Source organism: Anguilla anguilla, chromosome 13, assembly GCF_013347855.1.
Source record: "Anguilla anguilla isolate fAngAng1 chromosome 13, fAngAng1.pri, whole genome shotgun sequence".
Lineage (NCBI taxonomy): Eukaryota > Metazoa > Chordata > Actinopteri > Anguilliformes > Anguillidae > Anguilla > Anguilla anguilla.
Window position 1 is genome coordinate 29224554 of NC_049213.1, and position 21734 is coordinate 29246287.

At 37.0% G+C, this 21734-nt stretch overlaps 1 protein-coding gene across 4 annotated transcripts in view; it reads left to right on the forward strand.

Moving 5' to 3' along the window:
* Nucleotides 1-408: 408 nt before the first annotated feature.
* phf2 (PHD finger protein 2) overlaps nucleotides 409-21734 on the forward strand; it is a 38385-nt gene continuing 17059 nt past the window's right edge. For 3 of the 4 annotated variants that reach the window (XM_035387616.1, XM_035387617.1, XM_035387619.1), the window contains exons 1-7: nucleotides 409-966; nucleotides 17168-17253; nucleotides 17751-17865; nucleotides 18237-18397; nucleotides 19999-20140; nucleotides 20466-20652; nucleotides 21031-21193. In XM_035387616.1, the coding sequence (XP_035243507.1) occupies nucleotides 869-966; nucleotides 17168-17253; nucleotides 17751-17865; nucleotides 18237-18397; nucleotides 19999-20140; nucleotides 20466-20652; nucleotides 21031-21193 (952 nt within the window). In that variant the 5' untranslated portion in view covers nucleotides 409-868. The remainder of the gene's footprint in view (nucleotides 967-17167; nucleotides 17254-17750; nucleotides 17866-18236; nucleotides 18398-19998; nucleotides 20141-20465; nucleotides 20653-21030; nucleotides 21194-21734) is intronic. The other variant, XM_035387618.1, reaches the window with a different exon arrangement.

Here is a 21734-nt window from a genome sequence, read left to right on the forward strand (position 1 = left end):
AAGAAATAAAATCAGATAATTGTATATTATACCTTAAATTTTGTGGAAAATGCACACAACCACACACATGTTCGGGCAAAAAATTGAAGAAAAAAAAATCTCTACGATCTGCAATACTAGCAATATACATAAAACTATAACAAAGCAATTGCTTAAAAAGCCAGTGTTACAGCGAAATACCGTGATGGTTGTTTTTTTTTTTTTTTTTTGTAAACGTCACATTACGATGTACAGGCTTTAGATATTTTTGCCTAATCAATTTTATGCCACTCAGTTTATTATCTTTCATACCCATTGTATGCAATTACAAGTGTTATCACAGTCTTAGTACAGTTTCTATTTAACCAGCGTGAAATCCCTGTGATTGGGGCACGTCATGTTTGAACTGTAATACAATGCACGGCGCGTTCGATTAATGCGCGCGAGCAACATTGATTCTGGAGTTCCCCGGTGGCGGGGATACATTTTTCGAACGTCCCGGGATACCATGTGAAACAGCTGCAGTGTTAATGAGCTTCATTCATCTGATTTGAAGACGATACCGTCCTACAAGCTGACGTAATAATATTACAATGAAAGGATACATTTTCTTAGGGTTTATGAAAGTCTCAATACTGTACAGTCACCAGGGGGCATAGCCTACGCACAATAATACACTTCAGGAAACATAATTAGTTCAACATTTTGTCAGTAGTGAAATCTAAATGCAAACGGATTCTTTCGGAAGACTTTTTTGATGTGACTTTATGTAAATGTCATCTAAAGAGCACCGTAACGGCGAGCTATTTTGAAGATTTTCATATTGTAATTTTGTTGCGGGAGGGTTTGTGCAGCCCGTCTCTCAGGCGTTGTTGTGAATTGATCTAACATGGCGACTGTACCAGTTTATTGCATCTGTAGATTACCTTACGACGTAACCCAGTTTATGATCGAATGCGATGCCTGCAAGGACTGGTTTCACGGCAGGTAAGGACAACATTGCACCACTGTAAATTTATTTTGGTTTGCAAGGCATTTTGCGAGGTATTTCTTGCTTTTGTTCGCTTAATGCTCTGCATTCGCTGGCTACATTTGTATTACCAACAGCGAGGCCGCTTGAAGAAGAAGGCGGAGTTATATTTAGCTAGCTAGGTTGTGACATTTTTCGTGAATAGCACAAAACATTTTGTAAACAACATGGTCATATTGAACGTATAATGCTGTATTTTATTTTATTTTTGATCATTTTCGTTACCTGTAAGTTCGAATTATTTGCGCCTTTACAAGACGTTTGAGCATTGTCGCTGTCGTACTAGCACGGAAGCTTAGTGGGCACCAGTCTATGCAAACCATTAGGCTATTTATGACGCTTAAATTATATTTCTCTGTCCAGTAAAGCACATATTGAGGTGTTACTATTTGGTCAGATAATGTTCCGTTCCACATGTCAGATGAAGCTGTTAGAAACAATGTAGAGGTTTTGGGGATTTTTTTTGTCCGACAACAAACGACAGCTAGCTAGCTGTAGTCATCCAGTAAAACAGTGACAGACAATGCTAAATGCGTGCGTTTTCCATCACTCGGATGTTTACATTTTTCAGAAAATGTTTCGTATGCTATTTCACACAATTTGCTTCTAAGGAATAAGCAGGTTAATTACCGTTTATAGACTAATTAGCCTGCTAGCTATCTCCCTTAGGCTGTACGAATCCCAGTGTTTCGTAGACTATTAGTTTGAATATCTTAAACATCCGTATATTTTCGTATTTTATGAAATATCAAGTGTGAAATATGTGTATGGATGTTGCATAACAAATTTGTGTAAAATAAATGCAATTAGAGTGACTGTAGAACTAGCGTCCTGTTCCAGTTCACTGGCTGGGATATTTACGCGCGTTTAACATTAACCCTTTCCTGTTTGCTAGCGGTTGTAAAATACATTTTATTGTTATTTCAAAACATCGTATTACTTTACAGGTTGTACCTAGTAACAAACAGGCATGGGCTATTTATGATTAGGTTACAGCTAATCCTTAGACATCACCTATGGATAACTACCGAGTCCTTGTCTGGTCTATGCTGTAGCTAGTAAACGTTTAGGCGTGAATGTAAGCAATGAAAGAAAAGGGATATCCCACAATTGATCAATGTTTTCCACCAATCGGTTGCCATCCGATTATAAATTAGTCAATGTTTCAGTAAATATTCCGTTAAAACAATACTTTGACCGGAGCGAAAAATGTTACTCCACTAATCATCTATCCTTTCAGAATGAGTCAAATCTGTCCAAGTAGCCTACACCATAATGGCTGAACGTACAGCTATAGACTACACTGTGAAACCAGAACAATATACACAGTGATTATATTAAACCGTCCTGCCTTCTCGGCTTATGGCGGGAGACTAATGTGTTCCCAACAGTGTGTTCCATTGCAGTTTTGTTTTCAAGAAGGGAGTTAAGAGTGATAATTTATTTAGTTATTTATTTATTTATTTATTTATTTATATATATTTATTTTTTGTTTAAATGATTGCAATTCAGGTTTTACATCAGCGCGTGCCGTACTATTTGTTGTATTTGTTTATTTGTGCATTATGTACTAAATAATTACGCGTGTTTCTGGAGATCTGAATCTTAGAAAAGTGTTTTTTTTTTTTTTTTTTTTTTTTTTAAGATCAGTGATATAATTGAGACAGTCATAGCTGTATGTATAAGCATGGAACGGATTGAAATAGTCTCCAAAATCATACATATCAATATCAATCTACAGTTTAAGCAAATGTTTAAGGTGAAACATTTATTATTATAATTTTACTATAATATTTTGTCTTAATAGTTAGTATATTCAATGCACTGACATAAAAAATACTGTTAAGGATAATTCTGTAAGACAGATATATTGGTCTGATATTGTTTAAGGGGATAATAATAACTTGCATTCCTTAAGGCACAATTGATTAAAGGTTCTGATCTTGGCATCCATTTATCTAATAATAATACTAATAATAATAATCAGATGTGAATATATTGTTAAATTATTACTATTCTCACTTGAGAAAATTCATGGAGCTATGACTTCCATCAATACTAAAGGGTGTTCTCCAGAATAACATCGCCATAATATTGTATCAGTGATACATTCAATAAAAAGAGCACAGTGAATCCGCTTACACAAATTGAGAAATCAAGTGTTGTCTGACCATAGCGTTGTTCGACCTTTTGTAGCAAGCATGGGCATTCCTTATGTTTGAATTACAACCCTCATATTTCTCTCACTACAAGGTAACACATATTGTGAGCTGGCTGTTAGCATTGATGTTAATGCTGTCATTACTGTGATATGTGCCAGCTGGAGCCTGCGATTGCAGCGAACACCACACACAATCACACACTCCCACCCCAGGCTATGGCTTGTGTTTATTTGTGTTGGTGTGTGTTCTCACTGGGTGTAAATTTGTGACATCACTCTCTTTTAGACTTTACCTGGCAAGGTGCCTACTCTATAAGCAGTTCTGCCAGAGATGACAAGGATAGGATCAGCAATTAGATGTGTTCACTGGCTATAAAAATACTATGGCTGTCTATGGTTGTATTCCCTTGTGTTTTTGGTAGTGACATTTGTGATTTTTTAATTTTTTTATTTTATTTTATTTTTTACAAACAGTCTTGAGATTGCAGACCCTCACCCATCGAATCCATCCAGCAGTAGGACAGAGTGTGTCTCTGTACTCAGACAGATACATGGCAGAAAATATAGAGCTACAACTTTATTCTGCAATCCTGGAGTTACTAACAAAACTACGCAGACAACTCTTGAAGACATACTTTTTACATACCGAATATGGCATTTCAGATCTAGTCATATCAATTACTGTGTAATTGAAATTACAATAATGTAAGTACACTTCTGGAATATGAATTCAATTGAAAATATTGCTTAATCTTTTTAACCAATACATTTAGGAAGGGTGATATAGCTACCGATTTCTTACATTGTGCAGTAAACCCATTTAAAGGAGATCCACATTTATATTGGGATCATTTTGGTGTTGATCGATAATGGCTTATAACAAGCCTATTAGTATCAGTGCATTTTGTCATCATATGGATAAGAGTGTAGCTATAAGATGATACAGCGTACAGTCCAGTGTGTATTTTGACAGTGACACAATTTTTGTTGTTTTGGCTGTGTACTCCAGCACACTGTATTTTAAATAATACAATGAATATGAGGTTAAAGCAGAGACCATCAATTTAACAGTTGCAAGTCCTTTGCATTTTAAAGACTGCCTGGAGTCTGTGACCCTTAGACATCATCAGACCCTGGGTATCTTCCCTGGTGATACTATGCCAGGCCTGTACTGCAGCCATTTTCAGTTTCTGTTTGTTTCTGGGGCGTTTTGAATTCAGCTTAGTCTTCAGCAAGTGAATGCAAGTTCAGTTTAATTCAGGACAGGTGATTGACTTGGCCAGTAAAGAACATTCCACTTTTTTTTTGGGATCATTGTACTGCTGCAATGGTAAGGCACAATCCAGTGAATTTTGAGGCATTTGGTTGGATCTGAGGATGTTTCTGTACACCTCAAAATTCATCTTGCTGCTGTCGTCAGCAGTTACATCATCAATGAATACAGTGTTTCCCCTATAATTGTACTGCCTTGGCAGGCCGCCAAGCTAACAAAAAACCCCGCCAGCCCAACTACTTTTTTTTATTTTTTTGTCTGCCAAATATAATGCCACATACGTGTTCATTTGGAAATCAGTAACTGTGTGCTTGAGAGCCTCTGCAAGGCACTGTTCTGAAATGTGAGTCAACCTCAGTGCCATTGCCTGGGAAACTTGACGTAATGAAAGAGTCCCTTTCTGTTACTGCAGAGAGACAGCAGAAGCATATGGGATAGTGATGGGGGGGAGCAGACCAGAGACGTGCTGGCTTTTTTTTTATCACTTATTCTTCTCTAAGGTTTCTCAACGTGAAAATAAAATGTCTGATATTTAACTGTTTCACATGTAACCATAACATCACTGTATTTGTCTCTTTGCACTGTCAGTACTAGAACCTGACGTGACCATTTTATCGACATGGTTAAACATAACGTTAGCTCCAAAAATCCACCCTCCCTCCCTCTTTTCGCATAATGTGTATGTACATGGTTCCCGGTTTTGACAAATTCTACAGGCCCTTTTCCATTGCACAAAACAGTTCAGGAACCATCCATACCCAGAAATATCTGGAACCTTGGTAGTTCCTAGAAAGCATTCTGGTTTCTGTTTCCACTGAACTTCAAGAACAGTGACAATTTTGGAGGAAGTGATGAAAAAAATAAAATGCTTGTTTTAAATAGTCTAACCTTCCCTTAATAAATAGTATTTTGAGAAATACTCTCGATTGTGAATCATTTGTGATATCAGCTGAGTTACTATTTTTAAACATGAGCGTGTAATAAAATGTTCAGTGAGCGCGGGCAGGCTTGGCAACATTGGGATTGGAATGGCAGGTATGCCATCTCACCAAGTTATGCCTTGGCAGGGCAGAGTGCCCCCTACCTATACTGCACCAAGACTTTGGCACTTGTCAGGGTTTCCTACAGAAATAACCACAATGACCACAGACTCTGAGCTGCTGGAAACCAGTGCAAGCTAATCACGTCTTCACAACAGCTATATCGATTTTCTTAAAGTGATAACAGTCAACCACTGTGCGGTTGTTAACTACTGTTTAACTAATGTTAGGCTACTGTAGCTACCCTGCAATGCGACATTTCTAAATTAATGTTAGCTATCCCTATAAATCCTCTATCAAAATACAAGCAATTAGTAGGTCTGTTGTGTACACAATACCCCATTAAAAACAGTTCCATTTAAAAATATGACAAACACTTTCAATTTTTTGTCTTTCATGGTAAAGGAAAAATGAATCTGTTTCTTTCCACTAGGATGTTTGTATGTTTGCATGTCTCTCATAGCTTGCATTTATATGTATTACTATTATACTTGCTCATAACAAACAGCATGTGGCCGTCAGAATGATTACAAACAGAAGCTCAGTTTTTTTTTCTTGTGAAAAAAGTTTTTCTTAATAGGTACTGGTAAAAAAATGTAACAAAAATATGAGTATGCCCATGCTATACAAACATGCTTTAACTTTTCTGGAATAATATTTCAAAGCAATGATTTTTGTGTATTCTGGACACATTTCTTGCTTTAAAAAAAAATTAGCATTATTTTTTTTTTACCAAAATGTTAATGTTATGCTTTAAAGTACCAGAGACAGACCAACCTATTCAGCTATATTTCTTTGTGTAAAAAGTTCTTATGGCAGGTGTAATGTTATTGGCCATATCATAGCCTATAAATATATGCTGCTGCAAGTAAATGCGTATTTACTGGTGATTGTCAAGTCGTATTTATAGTTCTGTTTGGTAAGGTTGTCCTAAATTCTTTAAAATTTGTCAAACCATTTGTAGCTATTTAAAAACGTTGGTTGGTTTGGCTTATTTGGTCCTCATGTTGACAGCTAACAGCAACAGACTTCAAATGCAAATTCCACATCTAGACTCAACTCTAGACCTTTTGTTAGCTTTCTTGTGCATGAACTAATGATGCAATACACACAGCTGGCCAAGAAACAGCTGAGCAACCAATTGTCTAATTATGTTTACTCCCCTAAAATGGTGGTACTACTGTATGTATACAAGGGCTGTGATTGCACATGGATCACCTAATGTGGATGCAAATACCCCCAGATTAAAGCCGACAGTCTGCACTTTAGCTTCATATATTGTTTAATTTCAAATCCAATGTGACTGAGTACAGGGCCAAAACAACAAAAATGATGTCACTGTCCAAATACGCACAACACCATACTGTACATGTGGCAGAGATGCAGCACATTTTATGTTCCGCTGATGTTGTAAAATAAAAGGGAAGATGTTATACAGAAAATGTGGCCTCATCATAGTCATCTAAGCCTTTTATTTATTTATTTTTAATTTAGCGTTTTATTAGCTGAAACTCTATAACTCTCTATAACTCATGCTCAATGCCTGATACTGAACTAAGCAGGTTTAAATGTTCTGTTGTATAAAATGTGTTACATTTTTTCTTCAAAAGTTGACATCTGTGGTCATCTACCTCTTCCATGAATGTGGGAACTTGCAGTTTGCATTTGTGCTATAATGTTAAATGTATGGATTTGCATTGACTGATATGGCCAGTCAAATACTGGTTATTGATATTGATCCCAGGATTTACATATTATTCATCTGTAAAATTTTAAGCTCATAGTATACCCTCCAGAAAGTATTCATTCATTTGGTATTGCCATGAATATAGTTGATACAGAAGGATTTTAATAGGGTCCTTTTTCAGGAAACATACCGGTTTTAAAATTCCCATGTTTTACTTTACATGCTACAGTTACAAATAAAGGGTATCCTGGGTTATTGAGCTGGTTCCAGGCAGATGAGTTCAAATATATTATTTCTGGTAATACTGTCATAATCAGCCCATGTCAAGTTTAATCCTTTATGAATCAATGCATTTCCCAATTTTTGTTAATAACATATTTTTAAACGTACAGGTATTACATTTTTATTTCTTGACAGCTGCCAATCAACAGCCTCTAACCCTGAAAGGGAACTAAAGCCATACCTTATTCCCATGGACCTGTATATTGATCCATGGAATGTGTAAGGTGTGGAAAACTATACTCTGCACTGAGTGGTGCAAAGACAAGTTTCAGTCATTGTATTACATTAAATCCATGTCAGTGCATGAGCAAAGAAAGGTTCACTCTAAAATAAGTAAGATACTTATTTCTCTAATAAGGATATACTATTGCAGTAGAGAATGAACAAAAGACTGAATTCATTCGATTGACTCAATTCATCTATCATCTATCTGTGCAAATAATTGTGCAATAATAATTAGTGAGCATCATTCAATGAACAGAGTGGCACAACAGGCTCCACAAAGCTCTACTACCAATACTAAAATATTAGTCTAATATATTTCCCCAAAACTAAAGTATTAAGGAAATAGGAAATTCAAGTTGATGTTAAATTAATAGCTGCCTCTGCCCAGCCCCTAAGGCTTGATTTCTTAGGAGTTGACAGTGAAATACATCTCTTTTGTGCATTTACTGAATTTTGCTGTCGTCCTAAAAAAGCATTAGAAAGGTATTAAAAAACACATTATGACTGCATTGCCTGTATATGCTGTCATAAGTTACAAAATGCTCTGAGGGTGCACCTCAACATCAGGGATTTTCATTTTAAAATGATGGCAAACAAATAGATAACAATAAATTGTCCTTTGAGCTGCATTTTAGAGGATGACAAATATTTTCACTTCCAAAGGGGCTCCTTGTCCATAACAAAGTTCAAGAGCTGTATTTAGGCATTTATAATCGTGTTATAGATAATAAATAATACCCAAGAGAGGTTGAAGAAATGGTAAGTACCAGAAAGAATATGTCCAATTTAAGACTTGGCCCAAAGGTCAAGATAATGTGACAGAGTCAGTACTGAATTATGGTTCCCAACAAGCAAAGCTCAGAATTGTTCCTGTCCGTATTAACAATCAGCTCACTGATGGTAGGTGGATTATTTTGTTGAAAAACAGGCTTTCCTGAAAAAAAGTAGAGGAATATTACCTGAAGGCATAATATGTTTTGCATGTTCTTTTCCATTTTTCTGGGCTTCTACTGCAGTACTCCTGCAGCATGTTACAACCTGGCACAACCAAGTTCCAACATCAAGAAAGAGGCTAGTCCAATGTGCAGCCATTCATGTCCATATTCACTTTTACTAATTCTTGTACGTCCTTGTATAACAATCTGCATTGTATTTGGGTTGATCCTAGAAATTATTGGCTTCTGGAATTATTCCTTTGGTCCTGGAATCACTATCAGATTTGAAAGTAAATCCAGTTTCAAAAAAAGGTGTGGACAATTTGCTGATAGATAACCACACATTTTTACTACACATCTGCAATAGTATAATATAGCTAAATAGATAGTGATGTTGGAATGTGACTGTTGACAATTACATTACATTATACAGCACATATTAATGAACTAACTTGAGTGGATTGTGTGTGTCTGGACCTAACCTCAGCACTGATGCAGATACATTTTTCATAAAACATTTTGTGCTTTTCTGATACAAAAATAAAAGTTTGCAAAATGCAAAGAGTTATCAGAATTACATGTGGTGAATGGTATTCATGACAAGTGCACTGCGCCTGACCTAGTATGAGTATTCAGAGCTGACCCTGAATAACTTCCCCATCAACTGTTCTTGGCTGAGCTCATCAGTAGAACTACACCCTGAATGATAAAGAATTTTGCAACAATGCGAGAGGGACACTAAATACATTTTCAGAACATTTAAATTCACAGTCTACTGGCAATATGATTGTAATATACAGATACAAATACAGTAAGGAGTGTCCGTAAAGAAATGTAAGAGGCCTCTTCTGCACATTGGATGAGAAGGAGTTTGTGACATGCACAAATACTGTATTTAGACTTTAAATTTTTTATGCACTTATCCAAATTGTAAACTGAGCATAAAAACATATTTATCCAGCTATTATTTAGCCAACTACAACTTAACAATGAGTTTTAAAATCTTTATCTTCTGGAATTAGTTTGGGAAGAGTTTCACAGACTTGTATGCATTTTGAGTTGTGAATCATGAAGTGAAAACTATTTAAAACATTTTCATTATCCATTAAACATTACCAGTTAGCAGTTATTCAGTAACTGAATACCTAGGTACTTGTTAGCATCACTTATTACAGAGTATTTGTTGGCAATATTTTTATTTTAAAGACCAAGGTTTCTCTTTTCAGAAGGAAATTGACGAGATATCCACCCTATATTCTCCACAATATTGTTTTGTATTCCCATATACGTATCTTAATAAGATATTGGTAAGAAATCTTAAGTTAGCATAATGTCCTGTGCTTCCCTGAAATGCTGATCTATGGGAGATGGAGTAATGATGTAATAATGGTATATTTATGTTCCCCTTGTCCATATTTCAGAGATGTGTTCATTTTGCCTTCAAATACTAATGCTCAGATAATGTGAATGACAGAACTGTAGAGGAGGGGAATTACAAGCAGGAGTGGAAATTAGGACATGTAAGAGTTGATAAACTACCAAGTTTGAAAAACTCACTCTAAAGAACATGGTTATATGCTAACAGTCAAAGCCACTATTTATAAGGCATTAATCTTACAGGGATATAGACATTTATTTGTAAACGCAAAAGACGTATATGCAAAATTAACAATTCAAAGGTAAAGCATTTCAGTGGTGTAGAGTAGGTATGATTTGCATTGTCTGTATTTAGTGTATGCAAATTCCTCTGACTGGTGCATCGAGCACTGGTGAAATTATCAGTTTCCTATGATAAAAAATTATACTTTAATTATTGAAAGGTTTTACCACGTTGAAAATATGTGGTCATCCCAACATACACACTGAAGAATCCACACCAAACTGGCATGCTCCTTTTTCATGATTTCTTTATATAAATCAAGAAAAATGCCAGAAGATGGTGTTTTCTACAATAGAAATAAGTGCACAATACATTAGCCCTTTTCATTGCAAGAAGTCTTATTAGGGTAATGGCCTTTTGAAAGAAAAGTTCAGTTTTTTTTCTCTCTTACAAAGCTTTACTCTTAAAATACAACAACCTGAATTAACTGCACCTGCCACCAGCAGCTGTGGAAGTCAAGCACACAGATCCCAGTAAGTAAAACTGAATGCCGAAATCACAGGCATAGGTCTAAAATTAATATGCAATGTTTAATGGTTTTATGGAACCTTCAATATCAAAATGTTCCTCAGTAGGATCTGAACCACGGACCATGTGTTACAGAGACACCGGCTAACCCACTATGTGGCCATATTCTTTGCTATGGACTCAGAACTGAACAGTGCCGAGGAATTGAAATCCAGTAATTTACTGCAAGTTAATTTCAAGTGACAAACAAGTAGACCTATTAGAAACCACTCCACGTCAAAGTATACGATTATCTATTCTTAGCCCTCTACTAACTGAATTGATGAGTAGTTGGCTGCATATTGGTAGACCAGCAAAAAAAAAAAAAAAAATCTTGAGTGGCATATGGACAAAATAGTTTTTTTCATGAGAACTGACTTGATTCCTCCAACAGTGTAACTTGTAAATCACTGAACATTTAAAGCGGGTTAATATTCGGTGAGTTCCGAGAACTACCATCAACGTACAGTAGCTGAGACTGTACAAACCTCTATAAGCAGTTTATCAAACTTACAAACTTATTTATAATGCCTGAAATAAGTTGCTACATACAGTTCTAGTACCTTAAGTTGCCACATGCAGTATGCAAATATCAATACATTTTGTTGTACAGAATGAATAACTAAGAAAGTTCAATCCTTGGTATGTTTTGTCATTAGCAGATATGATTCGGAAGTGGAGGTAGCTAGCATAGTTTACTTGGTTACTTTAGTAGCTAGCAAACTATTAAAAACAGATATTTTTAGCTACCTAATTGTCATGAGGGTTATGCGTAAAGGCAAATTAAAATATCAGCTTTGTCAGTGTTTAAAACTTGCTAATGCTATGTGGCCTCATTATCTCTATCTGCTCATATTCTCAGCATTATTTGAGTTAGTTCATTAGAAACCAAGCTCACCAGACTGAAGTGACGGCATTCTGGCAAGCTATTTATAAATGAAGCAAGAGCTGTGAGCTGGCTTACCTCTTAAATTCAGCCTTGGAACTTAAGACAATGACAACTATAGCCAGTAGAATAGGACTTTACTCACCTCTGTTTATCTGTGTAATTTAAGTTTGACTGTGAAGTATGTCTTTTATGTGGGTTTGAATAGTCTAATTTACATTACTGGCATTCAGAACTTATCCAGAGTGACATACAGAACTTTCAGAGTTTGTACATAGAGTTTTTTACTGCTTGATATACTGAAGCAAGGTACCTTGCTCAAGCATACCATGGCAGTGTCATACCTGGGAATCGAACCTGCTACCTTTGGGTTACAAGCCCAGTTTCTTTCCCCATTATTGAGATGGTTAAATAGTTCCACACATAATATCTTATTCTTTGCTAGTATAGTTGCTGGGTCTGCTCCACCAACATTTTGATAGTGTTTATCCAGTTTATTTTCACTTGGTATCATTTGGCATATTGCTTGTTATATTGCCTTGGACAGAATTGTCTGCCAAATAAATAAATGTAAATATAATGTTACTCCCAACACCCACTCAATGCAGCTAGCTTTCTGCCAATGGATTAGTTTACATTTGTTGGCGGACTATCCTCATGGTATGTTTATAACAGCATTATTGAATAACAGTTATTTTTGAAAGCAAAAAGACTATCCACCACTGTTACTATTAAAATTATTGTACAGTGTTTTATTTTTCCACCTAGAACCTGAGCTTGGGTCTAATCATCCAAGTATTAAAGGATTGTGCATACAGGTCAACGATATATAAAATAGGCTGTAATTCCTACATGGATCACTCGACATGGATGTAATTACCCTTAAATTAAACCTGATGCTCTGTGCTGTGTAACCCACGTTAACCTCACATTCATTGTTTAATTTCAAATATGCTGTAATACAGAGCCAAAACAACAAAAATGGTGTCTGTCCCAGTGCTTATTGTGTGTGCTTATATACACATACTAGAAATACACATCTTGCTTTGTAACTGCATGTTGGCTCCACCTAAAAGCAGTTAGGCACAATGAATTGAAAACAATTCAAATTTGTAGTGCATAATAAAAATGTATTAATTGATTTCTCACCACAGCGACAGTTGCATTAATTCTGCCAGAAGCTGTATAGGTTGAGCTGGGTTGTCAGAAGCTGCCTTTTAGTACATAGGCTGCTGCTACCTTTCAATGTCCCCTCACTTAGCATAATGGTTACGGAAGTGGGTTTGCACCCCCAAGGGTGTTCTACTCTAATTGCATGTAAAAAATGTCATTTGTGTAAGCCGCTGTGGGTGCGAGCATCTTCTAAATCTGCCTTAAATGCAATGTAAATATTCCTAGCTTGCTTTACTTTGCCCTCTGTGGAGCAGGGCTGCACAACCCTGTTCATGCTCATCTACCATCTACAACCCTAAGAAAAACTTACAGGATGTTAGACTTGGCTTGGTTAACACCTTTCAGTTTCTCTGTAATAAATAAATGCTTCATTTAATGCCTACATTTTTTCTAGAATTAACTGAGCCTACAGTTTGTCCATCCATCCATCCATCCATTATCTATACCTGCCGTGGGGGTTGCTGAAGCCTATCCCAGTGTGCATTGGGCAAGAGGCAGGAATATGCCCTGGACAGGCCACCAGTCTATCTCAGGACACACACACCATTCACTCACAATTCACTCACATACTCAGCCTAAATTTTGTATTGTTTTCTATTTTGTTTTATTTGAGAAGGGTGGCTTTTTTTCAGTTGCCAGTTATAGACTGTTTATTGTGCTACATCTTATGTTATGGTGCATCATTTGGAAAGCCATCATAGGCAAATATGCCTTTTTGTAAAAAAAAAAAAACCTATTATATCATTATAATCTGTGACTAAAACTACGATGTGTAATTTGACTTCATTTTCTTAAGAACATTTCAGAGTTCCAAACAACCTCCATTCCAGGTGGATTTTCTCCACAGAATTGGGCATGACACGCATACACTAACACATGGACACATTGCCATTGGCAATGTCTTTGGATACAGATTGTCTCTGTACACTCCTACTATGCCTTTTAGTTTGACTTAACATTAAGTCAGTCAGTCAGAACCTTTATTTAAATTCTCAGAGGTACAATTCCAGTTTACACAGTAATCATAGGCTAGGTCAGAGAGTAATGTGTTCATGGCTATGAATAACTGTTACATAATTGAGTATTGTACCTTATTGGACCTGTGTTTTGTAGTTGGTCCAAATGACCTTCGGTATGCACTTGTACGTCGCTTTGAATAAAAGCATCTGCCAGGTAAATGTAATGTACCGTAATGTACTAGATGATAACCTTTTTTCTTCTGAATGATCAGAGGGCCATAAGTATATCTGTCGTGAACCACGTTCAACCCCAGGGTCGCCAGTTCAGTAGCCCTGCTGTAATACTTATCATGTCGCAAAGCCAGATTCTACCTTATTGACTCTTCTGACCTACACTCCCCCACCCCAATATATGGATTCACACACTGAACCTGAACCTGAAATGAAGTCAGCTGCAAATATTGTTCTTAACATACAGATCAGTTAAACATAAGTGATACTTACTGTATCACTCCACTGAAACAAGAAACAGTTAAACCAGCATTAAGCAGTAGGCAGTTTGCTTGCTTGTTCATAAACATCCAGATCAAAAAAAAAATTAATAGTGTTGTTCATCCAGGATATGAACTAGTTTCATGACTAACATATTATGGAAAAAATTAATATAAAAATAGCGTATTTATCAATTATTTTATTTTGGTCCACACATGCAGTTGTAATACTCTCATCCAGGTTCCCCGGTCACTCAGTAATCATACTGCTTGAGAATGTACAGTAACAGAAGAACTTGAACCAGACAACCAGAGATCAGATTCCCTGCTGTGGGGGAGCTTCTCTCAACATTATATTTCCTTGTCTTTGGAAATTTTCAAAGTAAGCTACAGCTGAAGGAATTTCACAATCTACATTTTGTATTACACGTTGTCCCATAGATTTGCATATTTTGTTGTACTAATCCCTTCTAATTTATGTTCTCATATAGTGTGAAAATTATGTGTTTATTGAAAGGACCAGGACTATTGATTTGCCATAAGCTAGCAAATGAAAACACAATTCTAAATTTAAAAGGTTGTCTTGTGAACCTTCCGTTGGGTGTAGAACGAATAGTAAGTTTTATCTTCAAATGCTCTTTGGGCACAAGTTCAGCTGTGCCCTCCCTCCCAACCCTAACTTGCAGATCTTGCAGATATTATTTTCTCACTTGGACCACCGCATGTAACATTTACGCTCATTATGTTGTAGAAAGGTTTCTGTATGTAACCACCTTTATCTACCACCTTTTTAACATCTGCTGTTTGTTTCGTCATGCCTAATGAATTAATTTTGTTTGTGATGTCACTCTAAATTTCTCCCCATTGGTGCTGTATTCTAATGCTGTAATCCACAATTGTGATGCTGAAAAACTGAAAATAAGGGTGTTTCATTTATTTGAGTCATAATTAGAACCAGTCTTAGTAAATCTTCATAAATGCATCAATATACGTGTGACCGCAACAGAAATGTAATACAGTGAATATTTCTGTGCTGTGACTATTTCCTTAGTAAATCTGGTCCTTATTTAGTATTTAGATTAAACAATGCCAAATCCAATATTCCTGCTTCCCCGGACATATAGTTTTTTTAATGAAATTGAATTATTACATTAATTGTATAGGGTATGCGTGTGTTTCATCTTAAAATTCTGAAAGGAGTAAAATGTTTTGCTAATTTTGTATTAGTGAATTATCTAAATGTAGCTTGCTTTTTAGTGTGCAGTAGGCCTACATTAAAAGCATTACATTCACTGGCTAGACGGTGATGGTGTTGGATCCCTTTCTCTGGCAGCTTAGATTTCATTGCTGAATATTGTCAGGAGAGTGAAAGATAAAATTCCCCTTCCAAAAACACCATCCCCTGAGAGGTGGGCTTATGATGTGATTGACAAGATGTCAGAGGGGAAAAAACCTTCACTCAACATCTGCCTGCAGTAGCTTGTACCATCCAGCCAAAGGTAGTTTTGGAATGAAAAATGTTTTTTTAATCTTTCCTCTTTCTGTTTCTGTTACCATATTAACAATTTATGTGTCCTAACATTTTTAAGTTACCCTAAATGTTTGTTCTACTGTGAATTTGATTGTTGTGTCTTGTGTCTACGAAAGTACAACTACAGATGATAACTTCAGGTAGTAGGATAAAAAAAAAAAAAGACAAAAATACACTTTAATTCTTTGTGGTTTCTTGAGTGGAAACGAAAGTGTAAGAGGGCATGCCAAGATGGGCCTGTTTTCACACAGCACAACCTTTCGGTGAATGAAGCCAGGCAAGGAGGACAAAGATTGCTCTTGTGCTCTGTTGAGCGTCCCTGTTCCAGCTCACGGGGCTGGCATGATGTTTGCCTGTGACGCAGCATTCTTAATCGTGAGAGAAGGCCATGCTGTCTGGGCCCTGGAAAAGGCAGTCTTTTTGCTTTGTGTGAGTGCATCAAACAGGTGTATTTGCCTTCACCTCAGGCTATGATTTTATGGCGTTCCTCCCACAGCCTCATTTGACATGATTCAGGACATGTTTTTATGGTGCATAAGTGGTAGTAAAGTTGCCCTAGAGAAAACCCTTTGCTGGTAGTGTGCATGGTGTGTGCATTTAATACCAGGAAGCAGTGGTCTGGTGGCAGGAATATCTCTCCCATATCTAGGTAATTCAGGTCTCCTACTACAATGGATAATCTTCTCAAACATGGCCTTAACTTTTTTCCCCCAAACTGACAGGCTAGGGCTTGTCAAAAAAATACAATCAAGTGTTTCCATGCTGCGTTAAAATATATATAAATGTTTTGTGTTTGTGTAGAAGTGAACATGTAAAAGTGTTATTGTAACTGTAGACTTTCAGTCATATTATTTTGCCTAATTGAAACTGGTGAAGTGGATGGAAAGGTCCAGATGTTGATGATATGAGCTGTGTACAGGTGGTGAGAACTGAGATATCAGATGAAAGGGAAGCCTATTTCTGATACATGTGACTACCTGTCTCCATGGCAGGGAGAGACTGTAGCTGGGAAATGTGTTCCCTGCATTGTGTCAAAAAATGAGTTTAAAACAAGTTGTTTCAGTGCTGTCTGTATGACATTCTGATATTGTCAGACACACTTCAGCAACCTTGAGTGAATAATGTTATTTCCTGAAAATGAAGGGAATAATTTTTTTCCCTGGTTTGTTTCCTTGTTTTTTTTTTTTAAAGCTTTTTCTTTTTAGCATATTCATATATTCAGTCTTTTATTTGAGTAATAAAAGACTGAATATGTGAACATGAGTCATTCAGAATGAGGAAGGTTCTGTTTGTACAAACCGCTGATAGGAGCGACAGCAGCTGAGTAGACTTTCCCTTTGTGTTTCAGCTGTGTCGAGGTGGACGAAGATGAGGCTCCAGATATTGACATCTATCACTGTCCCAACTGTGAGAAGACCCATGGCAAGTCTACATGTAAGTTCTGCACCAAAATGAAAACTGCAGTCACAGTCCCAGTAATTGCTTCATAATAATGATTATACTATGTCTATGTATTAGTCTAGTATTTTATTGAATCAACAAAATGTATTTAATGGTAAACCTACTTGTAATTGAAAAAAATGGTTTGCGTTTTGAAAGTTCAGTTTCGTCTTGGTACTAAAATGATCATGTTTTTATGTAGACAGAAATGTACGTTTATATTTCTTCTTTTTATTTGCAGTTTAATACAGCAGCATAACTCTTTTTAAATAGCACTTCAGCGTGTGTGTATTCCCAGCTTTGCTGAGGGCTGATGTAGTTTGGCCTGATTATTTGTTCTTGAATCAGGCTTTATTGTAACCTTTGTAACCTGGGCTTAGCTGTAGAAATAGAACTGTAGTTATCATTGGGGTAACATTAAGTTCCTCCATTGACTCTGAATGCAGGCCTTACTCAGACAGCTCTGTGCTAATGTGTCTGTGTACCTTCAGTGAAAAAGAAAAAGAACTGGAACAAGCATGACACAGGGCAAAGCACTGATGTCAAACCTGTCCAAAATGGCAGTCAGGTGTTCATCAAGGAGCTTCGAAGTAGGACATTCCCCAGGTAGGACACTTTGCAACCTTTGACTTGCTGCATGTTCTTCTGTGACACGAAAGTGTCATCGCATATATACATTTTTATTATTCTAAGTTGCAACTGGTGCTGTTATTGGAGATGTAAATATTCTTGGGAATTACAATGGGGCATATCCACAGAAAGTTTCTGTATTGTTTACAGTTCAAAAATGTTTCAGTAGGTGGCGCTCTCTGACAAGTTTTTGGAAACTAGTTCCATAATAGTGAAACAAGTTCACTGCACGGGGAGCTAGTGTTAGGGAGCAAACCTTAATGATAAGCAATGACATTTCTCGCCTATAAGACATGGCCTTGAGCACTTCTATGAGAGCACTTTTCCTGAGATGCTTTCCCTTGCAGCTCTGAAGATATTGTGGTGAAGCTGAATGGAAACCAGCTGACCTTGGAGTACCTGGAAGAGCATGGATTCACAGAACCCATTCTGGTTATGAAGAAAGACGGTCTGGGTATGACAATGCCAGCGCCAACATTCTACGTTAGTGACGTAGAGAACTATGTCGGCAAGTATTAGTTATTTATTGTATGATTGCAGATTCCCTCCAAGTACCAAAACTGGTTCCTCTAAATGTCTAAAAGAATAGAATATCTGGGTCTCCTTTCACCAACCTCATTAAAGTTTACTCTAAACATACTTTAATGCAGAATGCATGGTCTGTCAACACAGACAATTGCATGGATATGTTTGTGAATGTATGCCCTCGCAAGGTCATGCCTGTGTGTTTATCTGTTAGAATAACAGCACTCCCTGAAATGAGCACATGCTAGTGTGTTCTTAGCAGTCACTGCATGAGTTACAGCTGTGTATGGTCTGATTGCCGTATATGCAAAAGGCCTCTTTGTTGACCTTCCATAATAAGATTCACTTAGCATACTGTTCAGGTCTGTTTGTGAAGATGTACGTTCTGCATGTTTGTACGTTCCAGTGCTAACAGAATACTCACCGGCCTGGAAATTTAAATCTTTTTCATGTCTTGATTTATTTCTGAAATGAATTTTTCCTTCTCACTGTAGTTCCGGTAAAGTTCTCTCTATGTTAATAAATAATTAGCTAAATACATTAGCTAAATACATAAGATACATACATTCAGAAACCCAAAGCGTAAACATGTTATGCTATACAATGTAAAATGTATTTGTGTGTTGTATATTATATGTATACATATCATATTCTATATGTAACCAAATGCACATTAGTACTGTTCATAATTATGGTTAATAATTTACGTAGTTGGTGTTTGAAATACATTTTTTTTTTGTTGTAAGTGCAGAAACTCAGTCATGAATTAGAAAACAATTTGAAAACTTGGCTCTAAAAGCGTGAATGTATGTGCAAGGATTTTTTTTTTTTTTTGTTATTCACCATTGCGTGGCAGTGAATGCCAGTAGGTATTTAGCTTCTTAGGGCTGAGATTTGAGGTGATGATAGATAGTTATTCCTAAGAAAAAAAAATACCTTAGAAAAATGTCTTCAAATATAATTATATGATTACATTTCAGAGAATCAAGCACAGTAATTCTTTTTTTGTTAATTTCTCCTCTTTGGCTCCATATTGTTTTTGAGCAGTGTGTAATGTACAACATTAAGGGTAGCAGGTGGTTAGAGGTAGGGAAGTCGACTGACAACCGGAAGGTTGGTGGTTTGATTCTTGGCATGACCAGATGGGTGTATTCCAGTTGTGGGCTAGCAATTGGCATGTAGCTGCCGTTACATCCACCATTCCCATCAACACTGCCAAAGTGCCCTTGAGCAGAGCACTGAACCCATAACTGCTCCAGGGGCGTGTGGAGTGATATGCTACATTGTGTTAACTGGCAATAAAGTGATCATAATCTTAAAATTATTACTGTAATGCTGTCATATGACATGGGTCTGTATTCATGTCAAAAGAGGGCACTGTTGTTCATTGCCTGACTGCATGAGCTTTACTAACATATTTCTAATTTCACTGTACCAAGATGCATGTTAGGGATATCCATATATTAAACTAATATGAATCATGTGAACAGGAGTACGCAAAATGGCTAACTTAAACAAGTGCAATGTTTATCTTTTCTGTTTTATTCTTCTATTGTTGATGTTTACTGTTCATTTAATTTTTAGGTCCAGATGTTGCTGTAGATGTTGTTGATGTTACCAAACAGACTGAAAGCAAGATGAAGCTCAAGGAGTTTGTCGATTATTACTACAGCACAAACAGAAAGCGTGTATTAAATGTGATCAACTTGGAATTTTCTGATGCAAGGTAATGCATAATAAGATCATTTTTATATTTTATATTTTATAGTCTAACAAATGTAGTAGTTATAGCTATGAGGATATTTCCAAACAGCCTAAGTGTACATTTTGGCCTCAGAAATGAACATATTCTAAGAATACATATTTTATAGACTAGACAAATATAATGCTGTAACTGTAAATCTTGTTTTGGTTGCTTTTTTTGTGGATCTTTAGCTTCATGGTAAAGAAGAAAATCAGATTTTAATACAAATCTTTATGCTATGGGTTAGATATTCACGGCGATGGGGGTATGGGAAGGGCTAAATTTGTGTGTCTGATGTCCCCTGAAGAATGTCGAGCATAGTGGAGAGTCCACAGATTGTGCGGAAGCTGTCCTGGGTGGAGAACTACTGGCCAGACGACGCCCTGCTGGGGAAGCCCAAAGTGACCAAGTACTGCCTGATCTGCGTGAAGGACAGCTACACCGACTTCCACATCGAATGCGGCGGAGCCTCCGTCTGGTACCACGTTCTCAAGGTGTGATGGGTTTTCACTGCCGATGAGACGATGCTTGAGGAGCAGTCTAATGCCTAATGACACTGCTAATGTCTCTGAAAGAGATATGGAAACACATTCAACCCAGCCAGGCTTTACAATTAACAGCACAATACTAGCTAGGGTTTTATTTATTTATTTTATAAAATAAAGCCACATAATGTGCAACATCTGTATATATGTATATATGCGATCATCTTGTGTGATCATTTTGTGTGAAGTGAACTATGAAACTAGTTGATTTTCCCTATGAGGGATATTCAAGCACTACTTACCAACAGAGTGAATGTTTATTGGTATATGGAACCAGCGTACTGCCAGAAACACCACATTAGTATAATAATGACGTGGTCATTTCAGGGGGAGAAGATCTTCTTCTTAATCAAGCCCACCTCTGCCAACCTTGCCCTGTATGAGCGCTGGAGGTCCTCATCCAATCACAGCGAGATGTTCTTCGCCGATCAGGTGGACAAGTGTTACAAGTGCACCCTGAAGCAGGGGCAGACCCTGCTTATTCCATCAGGTGAGCCTTCAGCAATGCTTCATATCTACAGCAGAGATCTGAAACTGCAGCTCTGGAACTCTGCAGGGTTGTGCTGTTTCCTTTCAGTCAGGTGTGTGGAAACCAGGCCTGTGAACTGTTTAGCCAGTCAATAAGTCAACTTAAGCACTTTTGTTAGCAACACTAGAAACAAGCGGATGCTGCAGCAGGCCAGGACTGGGTTTGCGATTCCTGATGTTCAGTGTGTCTTTAAATAGCATTGAAAGGATTGAGGATGATTTTGTTTGATGATGGCTGGGCCATGCTAGGAATGAGTCATAGTGTTTGTGTCGGCAAGAACTTTTCTGGATGCTGAATACAGATGAGTGTGACTTTGTAGCACAGTATGTCAGGTTTTCACAAGCTGTGAAATTTGCTGTGAAACCTGTGGCCCACGATAACCTTTCTGGTACGTCTGTTGACAAGTACAGGTACAGTATGTCAGACTTGCAACTGACTTCCAATGGATTATTTCGAGTATCATAACAACCAAAAAGTTCTGTGAATAAAGCCTTTTCAGAAC